The 20,622-nt window shown below is 38.8% G+C and overlaps 2 protein-coding genes across 2 annotated transcripts; both read right to left on the bottom strand.

Moving 5' to 3' along the window:
- On the bottom strand, positions 1-3,677 carry LOC108991291. Its single transcript, XM_018965468.2, has 3 exons — positions 3,475-3,677; positions 3,139-3,321; positions 1-551 (listed from the first exon to the last, which is right to left on the bottom strand). Exons 1-3 carry the CDS (start codon positions 3,518-3,520, stop codon positions 247-249), a joined length of 534 nt encoding a protein of 177 aa, XP_018821013.1. The 5' UTR covers positions 3,521-3,677; the 3' UTR covers positions 1-246.
- Positions 3,678-4,287: 610 nt separating this feature from the next.
- LOC108991287 (DEAD-box ATP-dependent RNA helicase 20-like) lies at positions 4,288-18,219 on the bottom strand. Its single transcript, XM_018965463.2, has 11 exons — positions 17,928-18,219; positions 15,909-16,174; positions 14,604-14,783; positions 14,331-14,492; positions 13,972-14,126; positions 7,163-7,255; positions 6,700-6,785; positions 6,332-6,558; positions 5,307-5,537; positions 5,112-5,179; positions 4,288-4,645 (listed from the first exon to the last, which is right to left on the bottom strand). The coding sequence occupies exons 1-10, from the start codon at positions 17,993-17,995 to the stop codon at positions 5,121-5,123; spliced, it is 1,527 nt and encodes a 508-aa protein (XP_018821008.2). The 5' UTR covers positions 17,996-18,219; the 3' UTR covers positions 4,288-4,645; positions 5,112-5,120.
- Positions 18,220-20,622: the final 2,403 nt, after the last annotated feature.

Here is a 20,622-nt window from a genome sequence, read left to right as displayed (position 1 = left end):
TTGGTCGGACCACATACAGGTCTATTAGCAGAGCAGGGAAGATAGAAGTTGGTTCTATGTTTTACTGATCAGCATCAACATTATCCTTGTATTGCACTTCACGACTTCAAGAACTTAGATGGAATCAGATGAAATTCCAGCATTAATCTTCAACCCAACTATAAAACACCATGACAATTAACATGAAAAAATACAAAATAAAATCATTTCTAGTAATCTGTAAATTTGAGAACAGCTGTTGAATAATTAGACACTTGGGATAGATTTTGCTCGAATAAACCGTTTGAGAATGGCTTTCTCTTCGTCAATGCGCTTCTTTTCTTCGGGATCTTTTGATTTAACCTTCCTCTTCTCTTCCAATAACCACTTGAAAAGTTCACGCTGCTGATCCTCTGGAACTGGTTTCCTTGACTTCACAGACTCTGTTATGGTTGGCAAAGGTAAGGGTTTTTCAGCAGCAGGAGCAGTTGTAGCAGCCTTTGTTGAAGCTGGAATCGCAACTTCTTCCACAACACCTGTGTCTTTCTTCTTTGTACTCATAAAGACGTATGCTATAAACCAAAGTGATAAGAAGCACATTAAGACCCCTAGAGACAATTTTTTTTTTTTTGATAAGTAATAAGTTATTTCATTAATAAAAGTAGGCATAGCCCAGGTACACTAGAAGTATACATGTGATTACACCTATTTAAGCACTAGGAACAGTTACAAGGAAATCATGGAAGCTGCGACCATTCCAATCAAGAGCAATGGCCCACAAAAACAAAGTCTTCCAGAAAAAACTCCTAAACTCTTCCAAGGAACGTTCATGGTCCTCAAAGAGTCTCTCGTTTCTTTCATTCCAAATACACCAGAAAATACATATGGGAACCATCTTCCACACGGCTGCAATCTGTGGTGTCCCTGTGATCCCTTTCCAGCTTGCTAACAAATCAACCACCCTACCCGGCATCACCCATGCTATACCCATTCTACTGAGAAAATAAGTCCAAATATCTTGGGCAAACTCACAGTGTAAAAGTAAATGGTCCACCGTTTCACTACTATTTCTGCACAAACAGCACCAGTCCATAATAATAAAGCCACGTCTTCTAAGATTCTCAATGGTCATGATCTTCCCTAGAGCTGCCGTCCAGACAAAAAATGCAGCCTTTGTAGGTGCTTTAGTCCTCCATATATTCTTCCAAGGGAAATTGTGCCTTTGATGCATAGTAATAGAGTCATAAAAAGAGCATACCAAGAATTTCCCTTTTCTAGAATGTCGCCATTCCATAATATCTTCCGTTGTGACAGCAATAGAAATGTTGTACAGCATATTCAGAAATTCCACCAGCACCGTCACTTCCCAGTCAAGTGCATCTCGAGTAAGGCTTATGTTCCACTCCTGTGAACCTTGATTAATAACCCGCAAATCGGCCACCATAGCTTCTTTTTCCCGTGCAATTCTAAAAATCATAGGATAAGCATCCTTCAAGGCCGTGTCTCTCAACCACACATCTTGCCAGAAATTAATCCTACTACCATCCCCCAAACGCAGCCGAGTATTACTAACAAAGGAGCACCAACATTTTCGTATATACTTCCATAGCCCCACACCATACGTCCCCCTCCCCTCTTTAGAGCACCAACCCCCCCTTTCTCTACCATACTTCATGTCAACCACCCATTTCCGTAAAGTTCCCCTCTCATGATTGTAACGCCACAACCATTTACCTAATACCCCTAGAGACAATTTTGTCAAGTGACTAAATCAAAAGGTTCAAGATAGTTATTCCATAATTTGAACTAACTTGAAAATTATAGATTTCGATGATTCAGTTGTTTCCATCAGTCCAATGACAAGGACAATAAAAAAGCAAGATGTCTACATGCACATCCACAGCTGATGCAGAACCTGGGCCCATTTTGCATGGGCATTCACAGACTACTACTATAGCTATTATGTATATAAGATACCAATTAAGGAGTGCCAAGGGTTGGCCAATCCTCTAGGCGTCCCATCCTGGAGTTCGACAATCAAATTGTATTCTTCCAGTTCTCCATCATTGTCTTCAATACATATCAAACAATTTCTATTGGTTTTTATCTACAATTCAGAAATGAAGAACTGAAATCAACAAAGCCCTGATATCTCGGGTAAGATCCATGATTTTGCTTAAGGCAACAACAAGGCCTTGAAATACTTAAACCAAAAAGAACAAGAGAAAGTCAATTAACCCTCCCCGCATTTTCTCTGTCTGTTAGGAACTCTGCATTGGCGAAATGATATATCACCATATAAGCTATCTATAACATAACTAGTAACTACATTGCCTTCCTAATTATTTTGAAATGAATGACAATTTTGCCCGTTACTTTTTTTTTGTTTTGATTCTTTTGAACTGATTTCCCTAACACAAATGATAACAATCATACACTCTCAAAACACATGATATGTGATCAAGAGTCACAAATATATCATCAAGTCCAGTGCTAGAGTTTACTTTCTCAGTAATAGTATGATATTTTTTTTTATAAGTTCAATAATAGTATGGTATATTAACCCCAAATTTACTGCCACTCTTCAGCATGAACATTCCTAAACTTTTCAGCACATAGGACGAGCAAAGAGCAATAACTAGTAATTACAATCACATAACAAATCATATCTAAAGTCCAAGCGTCATCACATTCACACACCATTTTTTTTTTTTAATTATTCACACACAATTTCTCAACTAAGGAGAATCATATATCCATCACAAGCAAATTTAACACATTCCCTTCTGACCGCAACCATTAATAAGAACAAAAAATCTTCACAACCTCTTAACACTCCACGTTATTTTTAATTTTAATTTTTATTTTATTTTATCAAATATTTATTATATGAATAATGAATAGAAAATTTGGAATAATTTAAAAAGAATAAATTCAAAAAAAAAATTAAAAATATTAAAAATTTTAAAAAATGTGGAGTGGAGAGAGTGATAGAGATTGTGTAGCAAAACTCGTCAAGCTGAATTCTAAAAATCCATCATCCCATTTTATATAAAACACACCCAAACAAAACACCAATATAATAAATAACTGTAGGAAACTGATAAAAAAGAAAATAAACTTTATCATACAGCTGAGGAATAGAAGAAAGAAAGGGACCTCCAACAGCAAGATTCACAGCCAAAAGCGTGGGCCAGAGGAACTTGTAACGCCGAGCAAGTGACTCTTTTGGGCGCTGAGGTGGCGGAACTGAAGACTGAGGCCCCATTGATGAGGACGACGACGATGGTGAAGAAAACTCGTGGGCTTTTTGTTGCTGCTCTTGAAATTGTTTCGCTTGTGCTGTTTGTGAAGTGAAGAAATCATTCAAGGTTTAGAAACCAATAGCCCACAAAAACCAAAAAAAGAAAAAAAACAAACAAACAAACAAACAAACAAACGGAGAGAGAGAGAGAGAGAGAAAAGAGAGAGAGCGAGAGTTTTCTGAAAGTTGACCTTTTTTGGGTTTGTTGGCGTAAAGCTTTGGAGCTTCGTCGCTCATATTCGCTTCCCAAATTCTTTTCCGTGTCAACACTTTCTCGATCACCTATCTGCGATTCAGCGTACCACCATCTAGTTTTGTCACTGTTGTTTGAACTTTTCAGATCGCCCCAATTTGCTTCCCACTGTTTGTTTTAGGAGAACCAGAATAATTTGTACGGGCGTAGAATCCACTTGAAAATTTTTATTTATATATATTTTTTAATAATAAATTTAATTAAATTAAAAAATTATATTTATTATAAAATAAATTTCACATATTATATAAAATCATATTAATTTATAAATTTATTTTTATAAAATATCTTTATTACTATAACACTTTTTATATGACATTAATTTATTTTTCTCCCGCACTTTTGAGGTTCTGAAATACCAACCCGACACCCCCATGTAGTTGCATATAATTTTAATAAACCCGCTTTCCTGTACACTTGATTCATTTTCTTGACGGAAAACATATAATTCTTAGAAAAGATCTTGTCCGTTTATTTATCAAATGAAAAAATATGAACTATGAAGTGTCAAGAAATAAACTTGAGTTCAATTTCTATTTGACATCTTGGTAAATGATCGAGTTTGTATAAATGGAAATTAAAGTGAAAGGATTCTAATAAATAACAAATGATTAGGTTTAATAAATAACAAATAATCACTTATAATTAAAAAAAAAAAAAAAAAAAGAAGCAACCCAATAGCATTAAGCATACTTCCCATCTCTTCCCAAGAAAAAATAGGCCATTTCTTTGCAAAATAATAATCAATTTCATATATGACAGTTTAAGAAACAAATCAAGAAATAATTGCATATGCTTATACAATGAGTAATTGGTGCCAAAATGAGCAAGAATTTGGACCAAATGGTTGTGCATAAGAAATACAAGTATCTTGTATTCATAGCAATCAATGGGAGAATGGTGAACTGTTCAACTTTGTTTCTTTCATTAATATGTATGTATATATAAAGAAGATGAAAGAATTCGGATCTCCAGTCACGACCATCCATGCAGCACGAATCAAAGATGATCCCCCACCTTTTCCATCCTCGAATCGTCGTCCCCAAGATCAATAGGTGATACTGAGGCCCCACTGGCATGTTCCTCCGAAAGAATACTAGAGCACCAAGCTGTAAAGGTGATACTCTCAATGAATCCAAGAAGACCGACGAATAAATTCCCAAGAAAAAACTGATACCAGGGCTTGCGGAAAATGAAAACACAGTTTCAACAGTGCAAGAAAGACTTGTTGGGTAAGAATTGTACAAAGATAAAGGAGGGACAGCACCTAGGGGATTAGTGCATGTTTAAATGCAAGCAAAAATCCCAAGTCCGACAATAATATAAATAATTTTTTTAAGTTTCATTGCATTTTGCCTCGAAAACTTTAATGATATAGACAATTATTTATCTTACACGGTCCAATACTAACACCTAATTTGGGGAGATCTACAGTTAGTAGAAACTCAAAAGAAAGTGGAAGTCCACTGGACAGAGACATCTAAACTCTAGTCATACAAGGCACTCTTAATTCTGCCCACCAGATACAACGTGCCAGCCATGGGTACTAATAGCCAGGCTTTTTCAATAGTTTACCTTCATTAATTAGCTCCAAGATCGACCACCACCATAACCCCTTACACGATCTCGAAAACCCCCATGACCTGATTGATTGATTACATATAGAAACAAGGTTTCAGAAACCAGTTACATCAACTACATGCAGATCATGAACAAACGTCTGTGGGTGGGTGATTGTGTGTTTCTTTAATATCGAACTCATCAACTTACCTATGGGTGGAGGTGCACCACTCCCCATTGCTGCCAATTCAGGACTGACCTTCTGACCAGCCTCCTTCAGTATGCTAATAAGTTCCTTCGCAAATCTGGCATTTGCAGCTGTGAAGAAAGTGTATGCAGTTCCTTTTGCCCCAGCCCTTCCTGTACGACCAATGCGGTGAACATAGTCCTCGAGGGAACCCGGAAAGTCATAGTTTATCACATATTTCACGTCCTTCACATCTGCCACAAAACCAGACAACATTAATCATAGAGAAGAAATGCTATATACTGACAACCTCTCACCTCCAAAATTTTTTTAGAAAAGAGAACCTATAACCTAATGCTTTCTCATTTCTGCTTCCATACCAGAGCATACACAGAGTCTTGTGGTATCACTTACGAACATAGAAGGTAGCATGAATAGTCAATAACCAAATTGTTGAATCAATTATGCATGAAGGGGAGGAATTGAAGGGCAATATCCATAAACATGAAAACGAGTTCAGAAATAGACATAAGCAATATCGAGGTGATAAATAACACCAATTTAGGTTAAAATAATGTTCAAAGCACGATCTACAGACCACTGATTATGCAAGGCAATAAATAAAAAACGAATTTGTGAAAATGACCAAGTAGCAGCATCTGGATTAACAAAAAACAGACGAGTACAAATAAGAAATAAATAAAGGTGGACCTTGAATAGAAAATTACACGGCAAAGAGCCATGTGAAATGTTCTGCATCAGTATTTAATCAACAAAACAACTTTCAAAAATGCTCAGAGCAAAAACAGCCTCCATGCTTAGAAAGCTAATACATAAGATACAGCTGAAAAGGGAGGGGATTTATGGGTAGATTAGGACCACAAAGCCGTCCAATAGAATTGAAAAAGAATACTTAAACAGGGACATGGCTGACAGGAAGATGAAGTTAACAGTTTGTTTCCAAAACGAGTTGATTTTGAATGCTGTTAATTGTAAATGAATTTCTACAAAGTCTTTGAAGAAGCATCAATAGTTTTCATCTTCATACCTAAACCACGAGCTGCAACATCTGTTGCAGTCATTATAGGACTCTTGCCAGCTTTAAACTCTGAGAGGACCCAATCCCTTTCTGCTTGACTTTTATCTCCATGAATTGAGAGGGCGGGCCAACCATCCATGCGAAGCTGTCGAGTGATCTGATCACATCCTTTTTTGGTATCCATGAAGATCAGTATCCGACTGCCATCCATTATATCCTCCAGCAACTTTACCAATCTTGAAAATAAAGCTTATCAGTAAGATGAATGCATCAAATCATATAATAAAACTCGAAAATATATATATTTTTTATAAGTAAGAAACGAACAAGACTTCAAAATATTGGAATGTACAGGAACATAAAGCAATATGGCCTACTTGTTATATTTCTGATTCTCAGAAACAATGTCCACATGCTGGTGTATGGCATGGTTAGCTTTCAAATCTGAAGAGCCTATTATCACCTACACAAAGTCCAAGGGAGAACTGATTAAATAATCACTCATGGTAAAACTTTATATGGGTTCGATGTACTTTTATCTTCAACAAACGGCCCAGTGTTCAATGCGGAACATTTATCCACAGACACACATATGTCACTCCAGAAGTCTATCAATTAATTACAAACCAAATTATTGTGTCCTTTATGATAATTTTGGACAAAAAAAAGGCGGGGAGGGAGCAAAGCAACAAAATCAAGCAGCCTCAAAAACAGGGTAAAATGATATATCATGATTGGCAATTTCATATATTAAAAGTATAGAATAAAAACTGAACTGCAGAAAAACCCTTCTAACAAGATATCCAACCATGGTAACAAAATTCATTGAGGGGACTTTACTTTGTATGGGTTGTAAAGGAACTGTCTAGCAAGTTGTTCAACCTCCTTAGGCCAGGTAGCACTCCAGTATAGAGTTTGACGATCTGGGCGAATCTGCATAAAACAGAACATTAGACATGAAGGAAAGGGCGTGTTGCATTACCATTGATACATGCCAGTGCAATATTTGAAATCTCTAATCACCATATCATCATCAACCAAAACTGGGATCTTTGAAAGCAACTGCTTCATATTCATATCCTTCTTTTTCAACAGATACAATTAAACCGGCAATACCATATACCTTAAAGAAATTCTTGAATTGCACTTGGTAAATACAAAACGAGATCAGGTGTTTTATTAATGATATTCATGGCCACCAGCCCCATCCACCAAACCGAACTCTCCTTGGCTTTCACATTTAATTCAAGAATTTTCTTCGTTGATGCTCAAACAAATAGTTACAAGGTACAAAAGCAGGCGGCTTTTAAGTACTTTGGTTAAAAGCATATGCAAGTAAAAATATTATTCAGCTTTATCCACAAGTAACAAGTTTGGATAAATACATGTAACAAAAGGTTGGCATCTTTAGTCTCTAAAGCCAATAACTTTCCAAATAGACAGGAATATGTCGCTAATATCATTACTTATAGGGGTGCTACCCGCCCTATATGGGCGGTTAGACACCCATCCTACACCTCGTCCCTGCCTAGGAGGGGTGACCATCTGCATCCGCTTGCCGGGCAGGCGGATTGATGACACCGCCATCCAACCACATTGTTCGACAACACATTTTTCACAAAAGAATCCGAAAAAATCGCATAGACATAAGAAAATCACAAAAATCCAACAACATATTCAAAAAATCGCTCAGATCCGTGCACAAACTCACTGGCCACTGTCGCAGCCATGGGTCATAAAAACTCACAGACCCAAGGTTGCAATCATGGGCCTCTAATTTACAAATCCACTGCAGCGACCGTGGTCTTATCATCGTAGACTGCAGCTTGGCCGTGACCCACAAAAACGGAGAGAGAAGCTGGGTTGAGAGGAGGAGGAGAAGAAGAAGAAGACGAAGAGAAGAGTTAGGAGAAGAGAAGAGAAGATAAGAGAAGAGCGAAGAAGTTGAGGACGGCAAGGGGAGGAGAGAAACGAGAGGAGAGAGAAACGAGATCCACACTAAAATGCCAAAAGTCAACAATGTGGATTCTAAACCAAAAGACTTTATTTAAGCCAAAAGCTAATTAAGACAACAGATAGTCTGTTACAGTAAGATATCAACCATGATACAAACCAAAAGATACAAAGAACACAAAAGAAGAGAGGAGAGATGAGGGTTTTTTTTTTTGGATAAGTAAGAGGTAAATTTCATTGATACGAATGAAATAGGCATAGCCCGTGTGCACATAGAGTATACAAAAGAACACCTAAATACATTCTAGGAACGATAAATTAAGGACAGAAAATCATGAACATTGTTCCAAGTACAATAGCAGAAAAACAAAGAATAAAGTGTGTACAAAAAAATTCTAAAGCTCCTCCATTGTGCGCTCCCTATCTTCAAAGCACCACTAATTTCTTTCCGCCCAAATACACCACATAATACACAGCAGAATCATCTTCCACACTGATGCCACTTGATGACAGCCTTGAATCTCCTTCCAACCAGCCAGTAAATCAACCACCCTTAGAGGCATTACCCAAGCGACGTCAACTCTTCTAAATATCTCATCCCACAGCACCCTTATCACCTCACAATGCAATAATAAGTGATCCACCGATTCTCCTTACTTTTTACACAAATAGCACCAATCCATCACAATGAGTCCCCTCTTCCTCAAGTTGTCCGTGGTCAAAATCTTCCCAAGAGCAGCAGTCCAAACAAATAAAGCTACTTTAGAAGGCACACAAGATCTCTAAATATTCTTTCAAAGGAATGGAGCATTACCTTGTGATGCCAAAATTTTGTAATACTCCCTGACTGTAAACTTCCTGCTGCCTTTGGACCTCCACTGCATCCTATTCCCCTGTTATTGTTTCCCGTAGAGTATATCAACCTAACAAATTGTGAAACAGTGTACAGTTCCCAGTCATGAATATCCCTATTAAATAGGACATTCCACTGGTGAAAACCATGAAAAAATATCCTCAGATCCACCATGGAGGCATCCCTGTTGGCTGCAAAACAAAAGAGATTTGGAAACGCCCTATCAAGAGCACAATCTCCACACCAAACATCATGCCAAAACCTGATTCTGGTGCCCTCTCCAGCCACAAAACGGATATGGTTTTTGAAACTCTGCCATCCCTCCTAATAAATTTCTATAAACCTACGCCATACCCCCCATTCACTTCGTTGGAGCACCAACCCCCCCAAGTCCTTCCGTGTCTAGAGTCTATGATCTCCTTCCACAGTGAATCCCCCTCCAAGTGGTACCTTCAAAACCATTTCCCCAATAAAACTTTATTGAAAATTCTCAAGTTGCACACTGCCAAGCCACCATTCGAAATTCGAGAAGAAACTTTCTTCCACTTAACAAGATGAATTTTCGGTTCCTCCCCCCCCCCCCCCCCAAAAAAAAAAAACCCGAAATAATTTCTCAATCCTATTCGCCACCCCTGCAGACAGAGGAAAGTGGGGAGTTTAGATAATGTGCTCTTAATTAAGGTGAGTCGACCCCCTTTTGATAAATATAACCGTTTCCAACCAGTCAGCATTTTCTCTACTTTTTCCACAACCTCATCCCAAATCGCTCTAGCCTTAAAGGTTGCTCCCAATGGTAGGCCTAAATATTTCATAGGCAAGGATGAAACTTTACAATTCAAGAGGCTCGCTAGGCTATTGAGACTAGGCACCACACCCACTGTAACCATCTCGGACTTACCAAGGTTCACTTTAAGTCCCGAAATGGCTTCAAAGCATAACAAAAGTGCTCGTAAGTTTTGAATCTGGCCATGGTCAGCTTCACAAAAAAGGAGAGTATCATTTGCAAATAAGAGATGTGAGATTAAGATAGAGCTATTAGTACCATTACCCACCGAAAATCCAGATAACAAACCACCACCCAAAAACCTTCACCATCCGACCAAGTGCCTCCATAACAATAACAAAAAGTAGAGGAGACAATGGATCCCCTTGCCTCAGTCCACGAGAACTGTTAAAAAAACCAGCAGGAGTGCCATTAACTAATACCGAGTAGCAAGCAGTAGAGATACAATGTCGAATCCATGAAATCCACCTATCAACGAAGCCACAACCCCCAAGCAAATATAAAAGAAATTCTCAATTCACATGGTCATAAGCCTTTTCCATGTCAAACTTGCATAGAATACCCAGAACTCCCTCCCACAGCCTATGATCCAAGCACTCACTGGCAATAAGGACCGAATCAAGGATTTGTCTTCCCCGAACAAATACATTTTGAGGCTTAGAAATAATTTGTTCCAAAACCGGGCTTAGCCGATTTGCAAGAACCTTCGAAATGATCTTGTACACTCCACTCACAAGGCTTATGGGGCGGAAATCCTTAATTATTGTAGCCCCCTGTTTCTTCGGTATGAGGGCAATGAACGTCGCGTTGAGGCATTTCTCAAATTTCTTGAAAGAGTGGAATTCAAAGAAAACCTGCATAACATCACATTTCACAATATCCCAACAAGCTTGAAAGAATCCCATCAAAAAGCCATCTAAACCCGGTGCTTTATCCTTCGCCATGCTGCAAATGATCTTATGAATTTCAGCTTCATCAAAATGTCTTTCCAACCAACTTACACTCTGCGTGTCAATGGACTCAAACAACAAATCATCAAGCTTCAGCCTCCAGCAAGCCGATTCCGTGAGGAGGTTCTCGTAATAATGTACAACATGGTTTTCTAGTTCAGAGGGGGAAGAGAGCACTTGAGTACCTGAGTGGAGTGTCTCAATAGTATTGCTACGCCTATGTGAATTAGTCACTTTGTGGAAGAATTTTGTACATTTATCACCTTCCTTTAACCAATGTGCCCTGAATTTTTGGCTTCACGAGGTCTCCTCCATCAACAACACCATTTCCAGTTCCGTCACAACCAAACTCTTCCTCAATAATGCTTCCTTCGAGGTATCTTCCAACACTTCCCTCCCCTCTAACTCATGTAGCTCCTCCATGAGTAGTCTTATGGTCATCAATGTTGCCAAAGACTTCCAAGTTTCACTTCTTTAGATCTTGCTTCAGAGCCTTTAGCTTACTGGCAAGAATGAAACTGGGAGTACCTATAAACTGATAAGAAGACCACCAAGAACGGACCTTCTTTGTAAAACCCTCAACTGTTAGCCACATATTTCCAAACTTGAAATACCGGTGTCCCCCATGAACACCTCCACAGTCTAACATGATAGGAAAATGGTCTGAGCAGACTCGGAGCAATCGTTTTTTACAAAAGTTCGGAAAGTGAGCCTCCCACAAAGAGGAGACAATAAATCTGCCCAATCTGGACCAACCCTGGCTATTTGACCATGTGAACTCGCCCCCAACAAGGGGAAGGTCCATGAGGTCCAAATCAAATATGAATTCAGAGAACTCCTCCATAGCCAAGGAGTTCCGATAGCACGCCAATCACTCACTGGGAAAGTGGGTAATATTGAAATCCACACCCATGCACCACGGCACATCCCATAAATAGCATAGACCAGCCAACTCCTCCCAAAATCTTCTCCTATCTCCATCCATGTTTGGCCCATAAATGCCTACAAAAGCCCACTCCCACCCATCTTCAACATTTTTAAATAAGCTAGCGACCGAGAAATTCTCAATACACTCGTCAACCGCCTCCACCACTCTCTTATCCCACATTAAAAGAACGCCGCATGCAGCTCCCCTAGAAGCCAAATAAGACCAGCCCACAAAAAGGCACCCCCACAAATTACAAATGATTCTTCTATCAATAACACGCAATTTGATTTCTTGGAAACACAAAACATCAACCTTTCACGTCCGCAACAAAGATTTTATGCGAAGGCACTTATTGCGATCATCAAGCCCCCACACATTCCAAGAAAGGATCTTAGGTTTCATTAACAAAAAGAGCACCCCTCCCTTTCAATCTATCCCTTCCTCCACTCCCCTCCTTTGTTGCATAATTTTTTCTTTTATAAGTAAAAATATTATATACATATATATATTAAAGGAGTAACCAAGTACACTGAATGTATACAAGAGAACACATTGCTCATAATAGAAAACCCCTAATAACCCAAAAAGCCCGTAAACAACCCAAAATACACCAAACCCGACCCCCACCCCTTGCTTCCCTTAGAACTAAAACTCTACCCAAAAACCCCACCCCAACCCCTAGTTTTCCTCACAATGTCCTCTCTTTAGACTTCCCTCTAGATGAACTACCACCTTTAGCGTCGTAGTTGATTCCCCAAAAAAGACGTTGTAACTCCCTGCTTTTCTTGAAACTTGATTTGGTTTCAAGAGCGTGGCTTGCCTCAATCGCAATAATTAGCTCTTTAAATTGGTCTTCACATCCTCCATATGAAATTCTCACGAACTATTGAATCTCATTAACTTTAGGCAGAATCCAATCTGGCAATCCACTATTGGAGGAAGAGAGACCATGGGATCCACAAGGCATTCCTTTACACAAGGCACCAACGCCAAATCCATATTCAAATCCCCTACCCCCTCAGCAACTCTATTGGTTCTCTCCAATGGTATGACATCAAGTCCCTTCACCTCTGGTGACCCTTTATGTGCAACTTCAGTGGGTCCCTTCACCAATGGTCTGACACCAGTTTCTCACCTGATACATTTGAGCCTTTTGAGTTCTCTATCTCTCTTTGTGGCTGACTTCAAAAGAGTATCTTCAATAGCTACAAGGAGGGCTCTAAACTGCTCTTCGAAGCCTACACAAGAAATCCTAATAACAGTTTGTACCTCCTCAACCTTCTTAAATACCCACTCTGATATAAACTGGGTGATATCGTGCATAGTGGGGTTGGTTCAGCAGTTCTCTCGTCATTGCACACTCCATCACAAGGGATCAATTGCAGGTTCGAATCATCCGACACCCACCCAGCTACATCCTCCATACTCGGGTCTTTGGCAGAGAAGTTTGGGCCATGACTGGGTGCCAGGATCAAGCCAACATTGTCGCCCGTCTCATGTAACTGTCCTGAGGGCCCTCTCTTCCACTATCCGGTAAATTTTCTGATGCAAGAATACCAATAGTAGAGGCAAAAGCCTCTGGCGACTCTGTGGATACCCCACAATTGCGTCACTTCACAGCCTCATCGAAGCTCGCCACCCCCTTATCTATAGAAGTTGTTGTTGGCACTCTTATCAGTGAGGTAGCAGCAGTCGACGCACCAGCTGCCTCTGTCGACCTCGTCTGTGCTGATCCCGGCACCTCGGCAACAAGCGGGACATAACTGATGCTAGACACACCCCTCTTCCCTGAGAAAACACCCTGGGTGCTCGCCGGCAGCAACAAAACGCCCGTCGATGGTTCCACCACCTTTGAGAAAAACCCCTGAGTCGTCGCTAGCGACGGTGGCTGATCCCCATGTGCCAATGGGCCTACATCACTCCCCCTTCCGTTTCCTCCACACGAGGCCTGCATGTGGGTTAGGGCCTTGCTGGACCATAGGCTGGATCCCAACGCCTAAGCCCAGTCCCATTTTTTCCTTTCCTTTAGCAAGCTTCATAGGCTAAAGCCCATTAGAATTATGCTGGCCCACTAAACTCCCTGAGATGAGGGTTAGGGGAAATAATCATCTATATAAATTATTTTTATAATAGATGCGAAAGTAATCACATAAATTTCAAATAGAATGGAGAAATTCAAACCTGAGAAACAAGTTTTCGGATTTGAGGCTCAAATCCCATGTCTAGCATCCGGTCTGCCTCATCCAACACAAGATAAGTAACCCTTCGCAAGTTTGTATGATGTGATTCCAACATATCTATCAACCTCCCTGGTGTAGCAATAACAATTTCAACACCTGATCCAGAAAAAAGAAATAAAGTTCACATTAGCAACAATAAGAGGATTAAGCAACTACAATAAAGAAAAAACCTATACATGACAGTAATAATTAATAGCTCAATCGTCCCACATGATAACCATCTATCACAAGCTGGCCCTAGTTCATAGAAATCAATATTTGGGAATATAGAAGTCACCTAGAACTCAATTGATAGCCTACCTTTCTGGAGATCACGTACTTGAGGTCCCTTTGGAACACCACCATATATGCAAGTGTTTTTAATCTTTGATGATGCACCAAATTTTGTAGCTTCATTTTGTATTTGGACTGCAAGTTCACGGGTTGGAGCTAATACTAACACAATTGGGCCATCTCCCGGAGCTGACAAAATATGATGGAAATTACATAATTCTCGAGGATTGACAAAGTACAAACAGAGGCACACAAATGTCATATAGAAAGATTCAGTCAACCAAACTGTTACATCCTTACCTAGAATTGGCTGGGCATTAACATGGACAATGGCAGGCAACAGGTAGGCAAGTGTCTTCCCTGACCCTGTTTCAGCAATACCAATGAGATCACGGCCTTTCAGAGCCATTGGCCATCCTTGAGCTTGAATGGCAGTAGGTTCTAAAAAGCCAGCTCTCGTAATCTCTTGCATAACATAATCTGTTGTAAAAAAGGTACATCTTAATGAGAAAACTCTTCCAAAAAAAAAAATATCCCATCATCCAAAGATGAAAGAAAAATTCCATTCATCATCCCATTCCCCACACACTACACTTTTTTTTTCTCTTACCAAATGTGTGGTATATGGATGATGAGTAAAAGAATGTAATTAGTTTAAGAAGAATAAAACTAAAAAAAATTAAAAAAATAAAAATAAGTGTGGTGTGCAAGAATGATGAATAGCAAAGCTCAAGATAAAAACCTTGCAAGTTGAGGTAAGTTAACTAAGGGCATGTTTGGACACTGAGAATTCTCAAAATCCTCAAAATTTCTCATAATTAAATTCTCAAACATCACTCAAACACAAAACACTTCTCAATTTTTTTATCTAATCATTACCTAGTTATTATTCAAACACAAAAATCAATACAACTTTTACAAACTTCAAAATAAAAATAATATTCAACAATTATATTTAAACAATTTTTTAACTTTATAATATTTTTAATCAATTTTTTTTATCTTCTTTCACAAAACCCAATAAAACATCTTCACTCAAATTATTTTACTATTATTCACAAAATTCTGAGATACAATAATGCCTCATTTTTTTTCACAACTTCTTTCAACTCATCTAATCTAATCATTACAACTTTTCCAAATTCTCACACAAAATAAAATAAACAATTCAACTTTTTCAAATCTCAAAACAAAAATAATATTTAAAAAATATATTCTAACAATATTTTATTCAACTTTTAATTTTAATCTCAACTTATCTCATCTGCGAAAACAAACGAGACCTAAGTGTCCAAACATGTCCAAAATTTCAACATAAAAAATCTTTTATAAGAGGGCGTAACATTCAGTTACTCCACCTTTAGTGGTTCTCTTTCTTGGGATGACATTGGGGATACATTCAGCAATAGATTTAGCAGTGCATCTATCCCAACGACAACAAGTTCACAGAAGTGCAAGGCAGTTACAAGATATATATATATATATATATGAATTTTTTTTTTTTAAATCTTAGGTCTTTTTTGTTTTCCTTCCAAACTGGTAAATGAAACATGTACAAAACCCCAAACAATGAACAGAGCCAGTTTTTCACCCAAGATAAGTTACCTGGGAACCCAACATCATGAAAACTCGTGACAGGCCTTGGAACATCACGGCCTTCAATTGTAATTTCCCTTTGTTGTCGATACTCATCAACCTCCCTTTCTGACATTGCTGTCACCGATGACGACTCAACATAGAAGTTCTTCTCAAAAGGAGTCAATCCATCCAAATCCAACTTCCTTGGTGACTCGGCACCTTCATAATTATTCCTGCTTGATGAGGAACGAATTGAGCCACTGAACCCCATAGACCCACCGAACCCCGAATCGCTAAAACAACACAAAATTCACAGAAAATTAATATCCATTCAATTCATAGAAAACCAGTCAGTGTTGGCTCCTTGAAGCTGTAATAAAATCCGAACTTCACAAAATGAATTTTCAGTAAAGTGATCAGTGCCTGATAATGGGAAGCAGAACAAATACATTCATATATCATATTACAAAACTGAATGTAATTCGAACAAAACTAAGCAGTTTATGATCATGGGTTGCTCATTATCGTAAACTAATTCACATATCTTGAAGAGAATTCGAGTTATCTTTGGAGTTAATAGATAGTGAAAGATAGATGGAGAGTGCAAACACAGAAACAGTATAAAAATTTAAATTTTCACCAAGCAAGCTGTAACACTCCCAAATGGAAATAAGCTCACACACAGGGAAATGAGCTCACTTAGAGGGTGAGCACCTCCAGAAAAGGGGTGAGAAACAAATAAGGAAATTAAAGAAACTAGGTTTGCATTCAGAATGTCGATGACTGCATACGTAGCTACAGTAATTTAAATACTAGGGTTTTCAAATAAAGGCCTCAGCCTCCATACTGACCCAACGTAAATGACAAAGATCAAATAAAGGCCCAATTAACTGAGGGCTCTCAACAGCAAGTAACTAATTAACAAAGCAATAACATACGGCCCAAACCCTGCCCATGATCTTCACTTAACACTTCAGAAAGCAAGTACACGACTACACGGAACTGAAGTGAAGTGAAGTGAAACACTTCTCTTCCTCAGCATCCCTTATCTTCCGTAGACTTGCACGTGGGTTAGGGTTTCATCCCTAACCCTTCCCATTGTCTCCTTCCTCTAAGCTCTCGGCACCACCACTTGCGGATGCTCCACGCCGGACTCGTTACACAAGCTCGTACTTGATAATGAGGCATTGAGTATACACTTCATTCAGAATAACTCAGGCAGATATTAACTTAGAAAAACAGATATTTTTAATTGTGAGCCTAATTGAGAGAGGCACACAAGAACCAGAATCACTGAGCAAACCAAAAATCCACAACAAGAACAACAAAACCCAATTAAAAGAAGTTTAATGTGATACCCCATATGATATGGATAAAGATAAGTGGTGTATGGGATCTCATATTGCTTGGGAAGGAGAAGTAATTGCTCTTTATAAGGTTCCAATGGGGCTCCAATTATATCATTGACTAGTCCTTTTGGAGTATAGGTCATGTTGTTTGGGCCTTCCATTAGGGCGTTACAAATGATATCAGAGACTATCCCAACCAGAAATGTGGGACTTGAGCCGTGCCACCTACAATGGATAGACCCGACGAGGACGTCGAGAATTTAAGGGGGTAGATTGTGATATCTCATATGATATGAATAAGGGTAGGTAGTGTATGGGATCCCACATTGCTTGGGAATGAGAAGTTTTTACTCTTTATAAGGTTCTAATGGGGCTCAAATTGTATCATTGACTAGTCCTTTTAGAGTATAGGCTATGTTGTTTGGGCCTTCCATTGGGGCATTAGATTTAATGTATATAAAGCAAGCCCGCAAATGCGTATTTTATGCAAAGTAACAAATAAACCTACGCAATAGAGAATAGGGAGGGAGAGACATTCGTAATAATTGGGCAAACTTTAAACTTTACATAAAAATGAAATTAGAGGAAATTACAGATAATTGAACGAAACCCACATGTAAATTTATTGGGGAAACACACAAACATATACGCATTGTGTACATCTATGAGCGAGAGAGATTGGCGGGATGAGAGTTACCTTCTGCGGTCGCGGTCGCGGTCGCGGTACGAAGTGGGGTCGCCGGAGCGACTGTCATAGCGGCTCATGATGCGAGTGTTGCTACAAGGTTATCGCAATGGACTTTGACAGAAAATAGATTGGGAATTTATGAAGGGTTTTAGAAGGCTTTAGGAACAAGTAGAAGAAGAACCAGCTGGTGCTCGATGAAGAGCAACGAGGGAGAGGAAGGATCAAGGAAGTCTTGCGCGGGATGCTAACGCTACGTGAAAGTGTATCGGGTGGGGAAAATCTCCAGTAAAAAGATGACAGCATTGACAGGTGAACATTTGGGGCTTTTGGACCCTCCTTCAAGGTCATATGCGTGGGAAAGCTGGGCCGTTGGGTTTGGAAGCCCACTCACTCCAATAGACTTGTAGAAACCCCAGACACAGCCGGAGGGCCCCACTAACATAGCATTATTATAGTAAACCCCCAGAAAAGAGAAAAAGAAGCCCGATGAAATAATCAGGCCCACGTAAGATCAGGCCGGGCCCATAAGAATCAGAACATCCCATGTCAGCTCGACCCTTTGCAACACTCAGTTCGGGACCTCCTCAAGCGGCCCACTAGTGTAGGAGTAGCCCATAAAATTGTGCCAATCTATCTATAAATATGATCAATGTCTCATGACAATCACAATTTTTTCAAAGTCTTAACTATAAAATATTGCATGTGTCATTTCATTAAAAAAAAAATGTATTTTTTTCACGTGATCAAGAAATACATGTCTTTTTTTTATTAGATTAGAAGAAATTTCAAAAATCTTGGTCCTTTGTCATCGTATTATCGTTGTTTACAAGGTTGTTTAATATTAGCATAGCAGATAAGGCAATTGCATGCAGAGGTGGGTGGCGGGGCACCGCACCCTGTCCACCTGCCCTCCATCACCCCACCTTGCTTGGTTGGTGTGGGTTACCTCGTCCGATGCGAGACTGGGTGCCTCGCCCACTTCTATAAAAGGTAGTGAGGCAGGGGTAGGCTGGGCCTTGGTCCACCCGCATCCTAGCCCACCCCACAACCCAACCCGAAATAATTATAATTATATATATAAAAAAAAAAAATCATTAATAAAACGACATCGTTTTAGCTTATGTTTATTTATTTTTTTCAAATAAACATTGTAAATAACATCATTTAGGGTTAGGTTAAACCTAACCCTTCCCAGTTCCCTCCTCCCCTCATCGAGTTTTTCTTTTCTCTTTCTCTATCTCTTTCCTCCCCCTACTGACGGCTCTCATTGCTCTTCGCCCCTCTCAGTCTCTCTCAAATCTCTTTGTCATTGAGGTATTTATCTCTCTCCCCCTCCCCTTCGGTATTATTTCTCTATTATATCATTATTTTGAATTTTTGTTGTTGTTTTCCAATTTTATGTGTAAATATATGTGGATTTGTTGTAGATGGGGTTGAGATTTTCTGTTGTTTTTTTATATTTTGTATTTTTTGGTGTTTCTCGTGAGTGGGTGGTGGGAGACAGACAGAATCAGGGGGCCAATTTGCTCCCGACATGGGTACAAATGGCTCAAAACTAAGGCCTCGTTTTGTTACATACACATAAAATATGAGATAGGATAGGATGAAATGTGAAAATTGAAAATTGAATAAAATATTATTAAAATAAAATTTTTAATTTTGTTTTGGCATTTAAAAAATTGAATTGTTTATTATATTTTGTGTTGGAGTTTGTGAAAGTTGTAATGATTATATGGGATGAGATGGTTTGTATTGTGTAACCTAACAAGGCCTAAAATCCAACAAACACTGATCATTTGCATGAAAGTCTAGACACAAATTAATACGATAAATAATATTTGCAGCCGTAGAGTGTGAAAGCGTCGCGCAATCTCTTTGAAAAAATTACAAGAAAAATGAGCATTCCTGATGAATTATTTGCGACGAAAATAAACTCATTTTAGCAGGAAAATAGCTAATCACAAATAAGTAGTTTTCTTGTAGTGAAAATTGAGTAAATACGAGACGCACATGAAAAAAAAACTAAATTTGTAATAGTAAATTTCATTTTTTTTTTAAATAATTGTGCAGTACCACTTACACACTCTACGACAGTATATAGGTAGCATTACTCAAAAAATATTCACAAGATGGATGATGTAGGGACGAGAGAGAGCTAGAACTATATATATGGATATGGCTCTTCCTAATTATAAGGCCGTAATTGCATATGTGGCGATCAGATCACTAGGCAAATTCAAAAGAAAACTCCAATTCATTGCTAATTTATCGGCATATACAGTGCTATATATATATATATATATAAAACAAGATTAAATAATGAAATCAAAGTAATAGTGAAAGGTCAGAATCTCTCTTGCATTCAGGGATATTGATAGGGTGATCTATCCTTTTATCTTGTATCATTGGGCACCATCAGTGGAACGTCTCTCTGGTTCTCAAAGGGATAACTGTAATGCCAACACGTACGTACGCGTGCACGTTGCGTGAAAGCAAAAGCATTGTCTCGTTTAATTTAGTGCGACAGAGAACCATTGCAGATAAGCTTAGGTGTCATACTCATCGTCCCATTAAAACTATGTAGTTTGACAACAAAACGCATGCATTTTCTCCCCACTGTTCTATTTTATGTTGTGCTCTATTTTTGTTCCTTAAAAAAAAGATGGGTGATGGGTAAATGACCCTAAAATAGATAATTCTAAAG

This window comes from Juglans regia, chromosome 7 (genome assembly GCF_001411555.2).
Source record: "Juglans regia cultivar Chandler chromosome 7, Walnut 2.0, whole genome shotgun sequence".
Classification (NCBI taxonomy): Eukaryota; Viridiplantae; Streptophyta; class Magnoliopsida; order Fagales; family Juglandaceae; genus Juglans; species Juglans regia.
The sequence above is the reverse complement of the archived record's forward strand: the minus strand, read 5'-3'. Positions and strand labels throughout refer to the sequence as shown.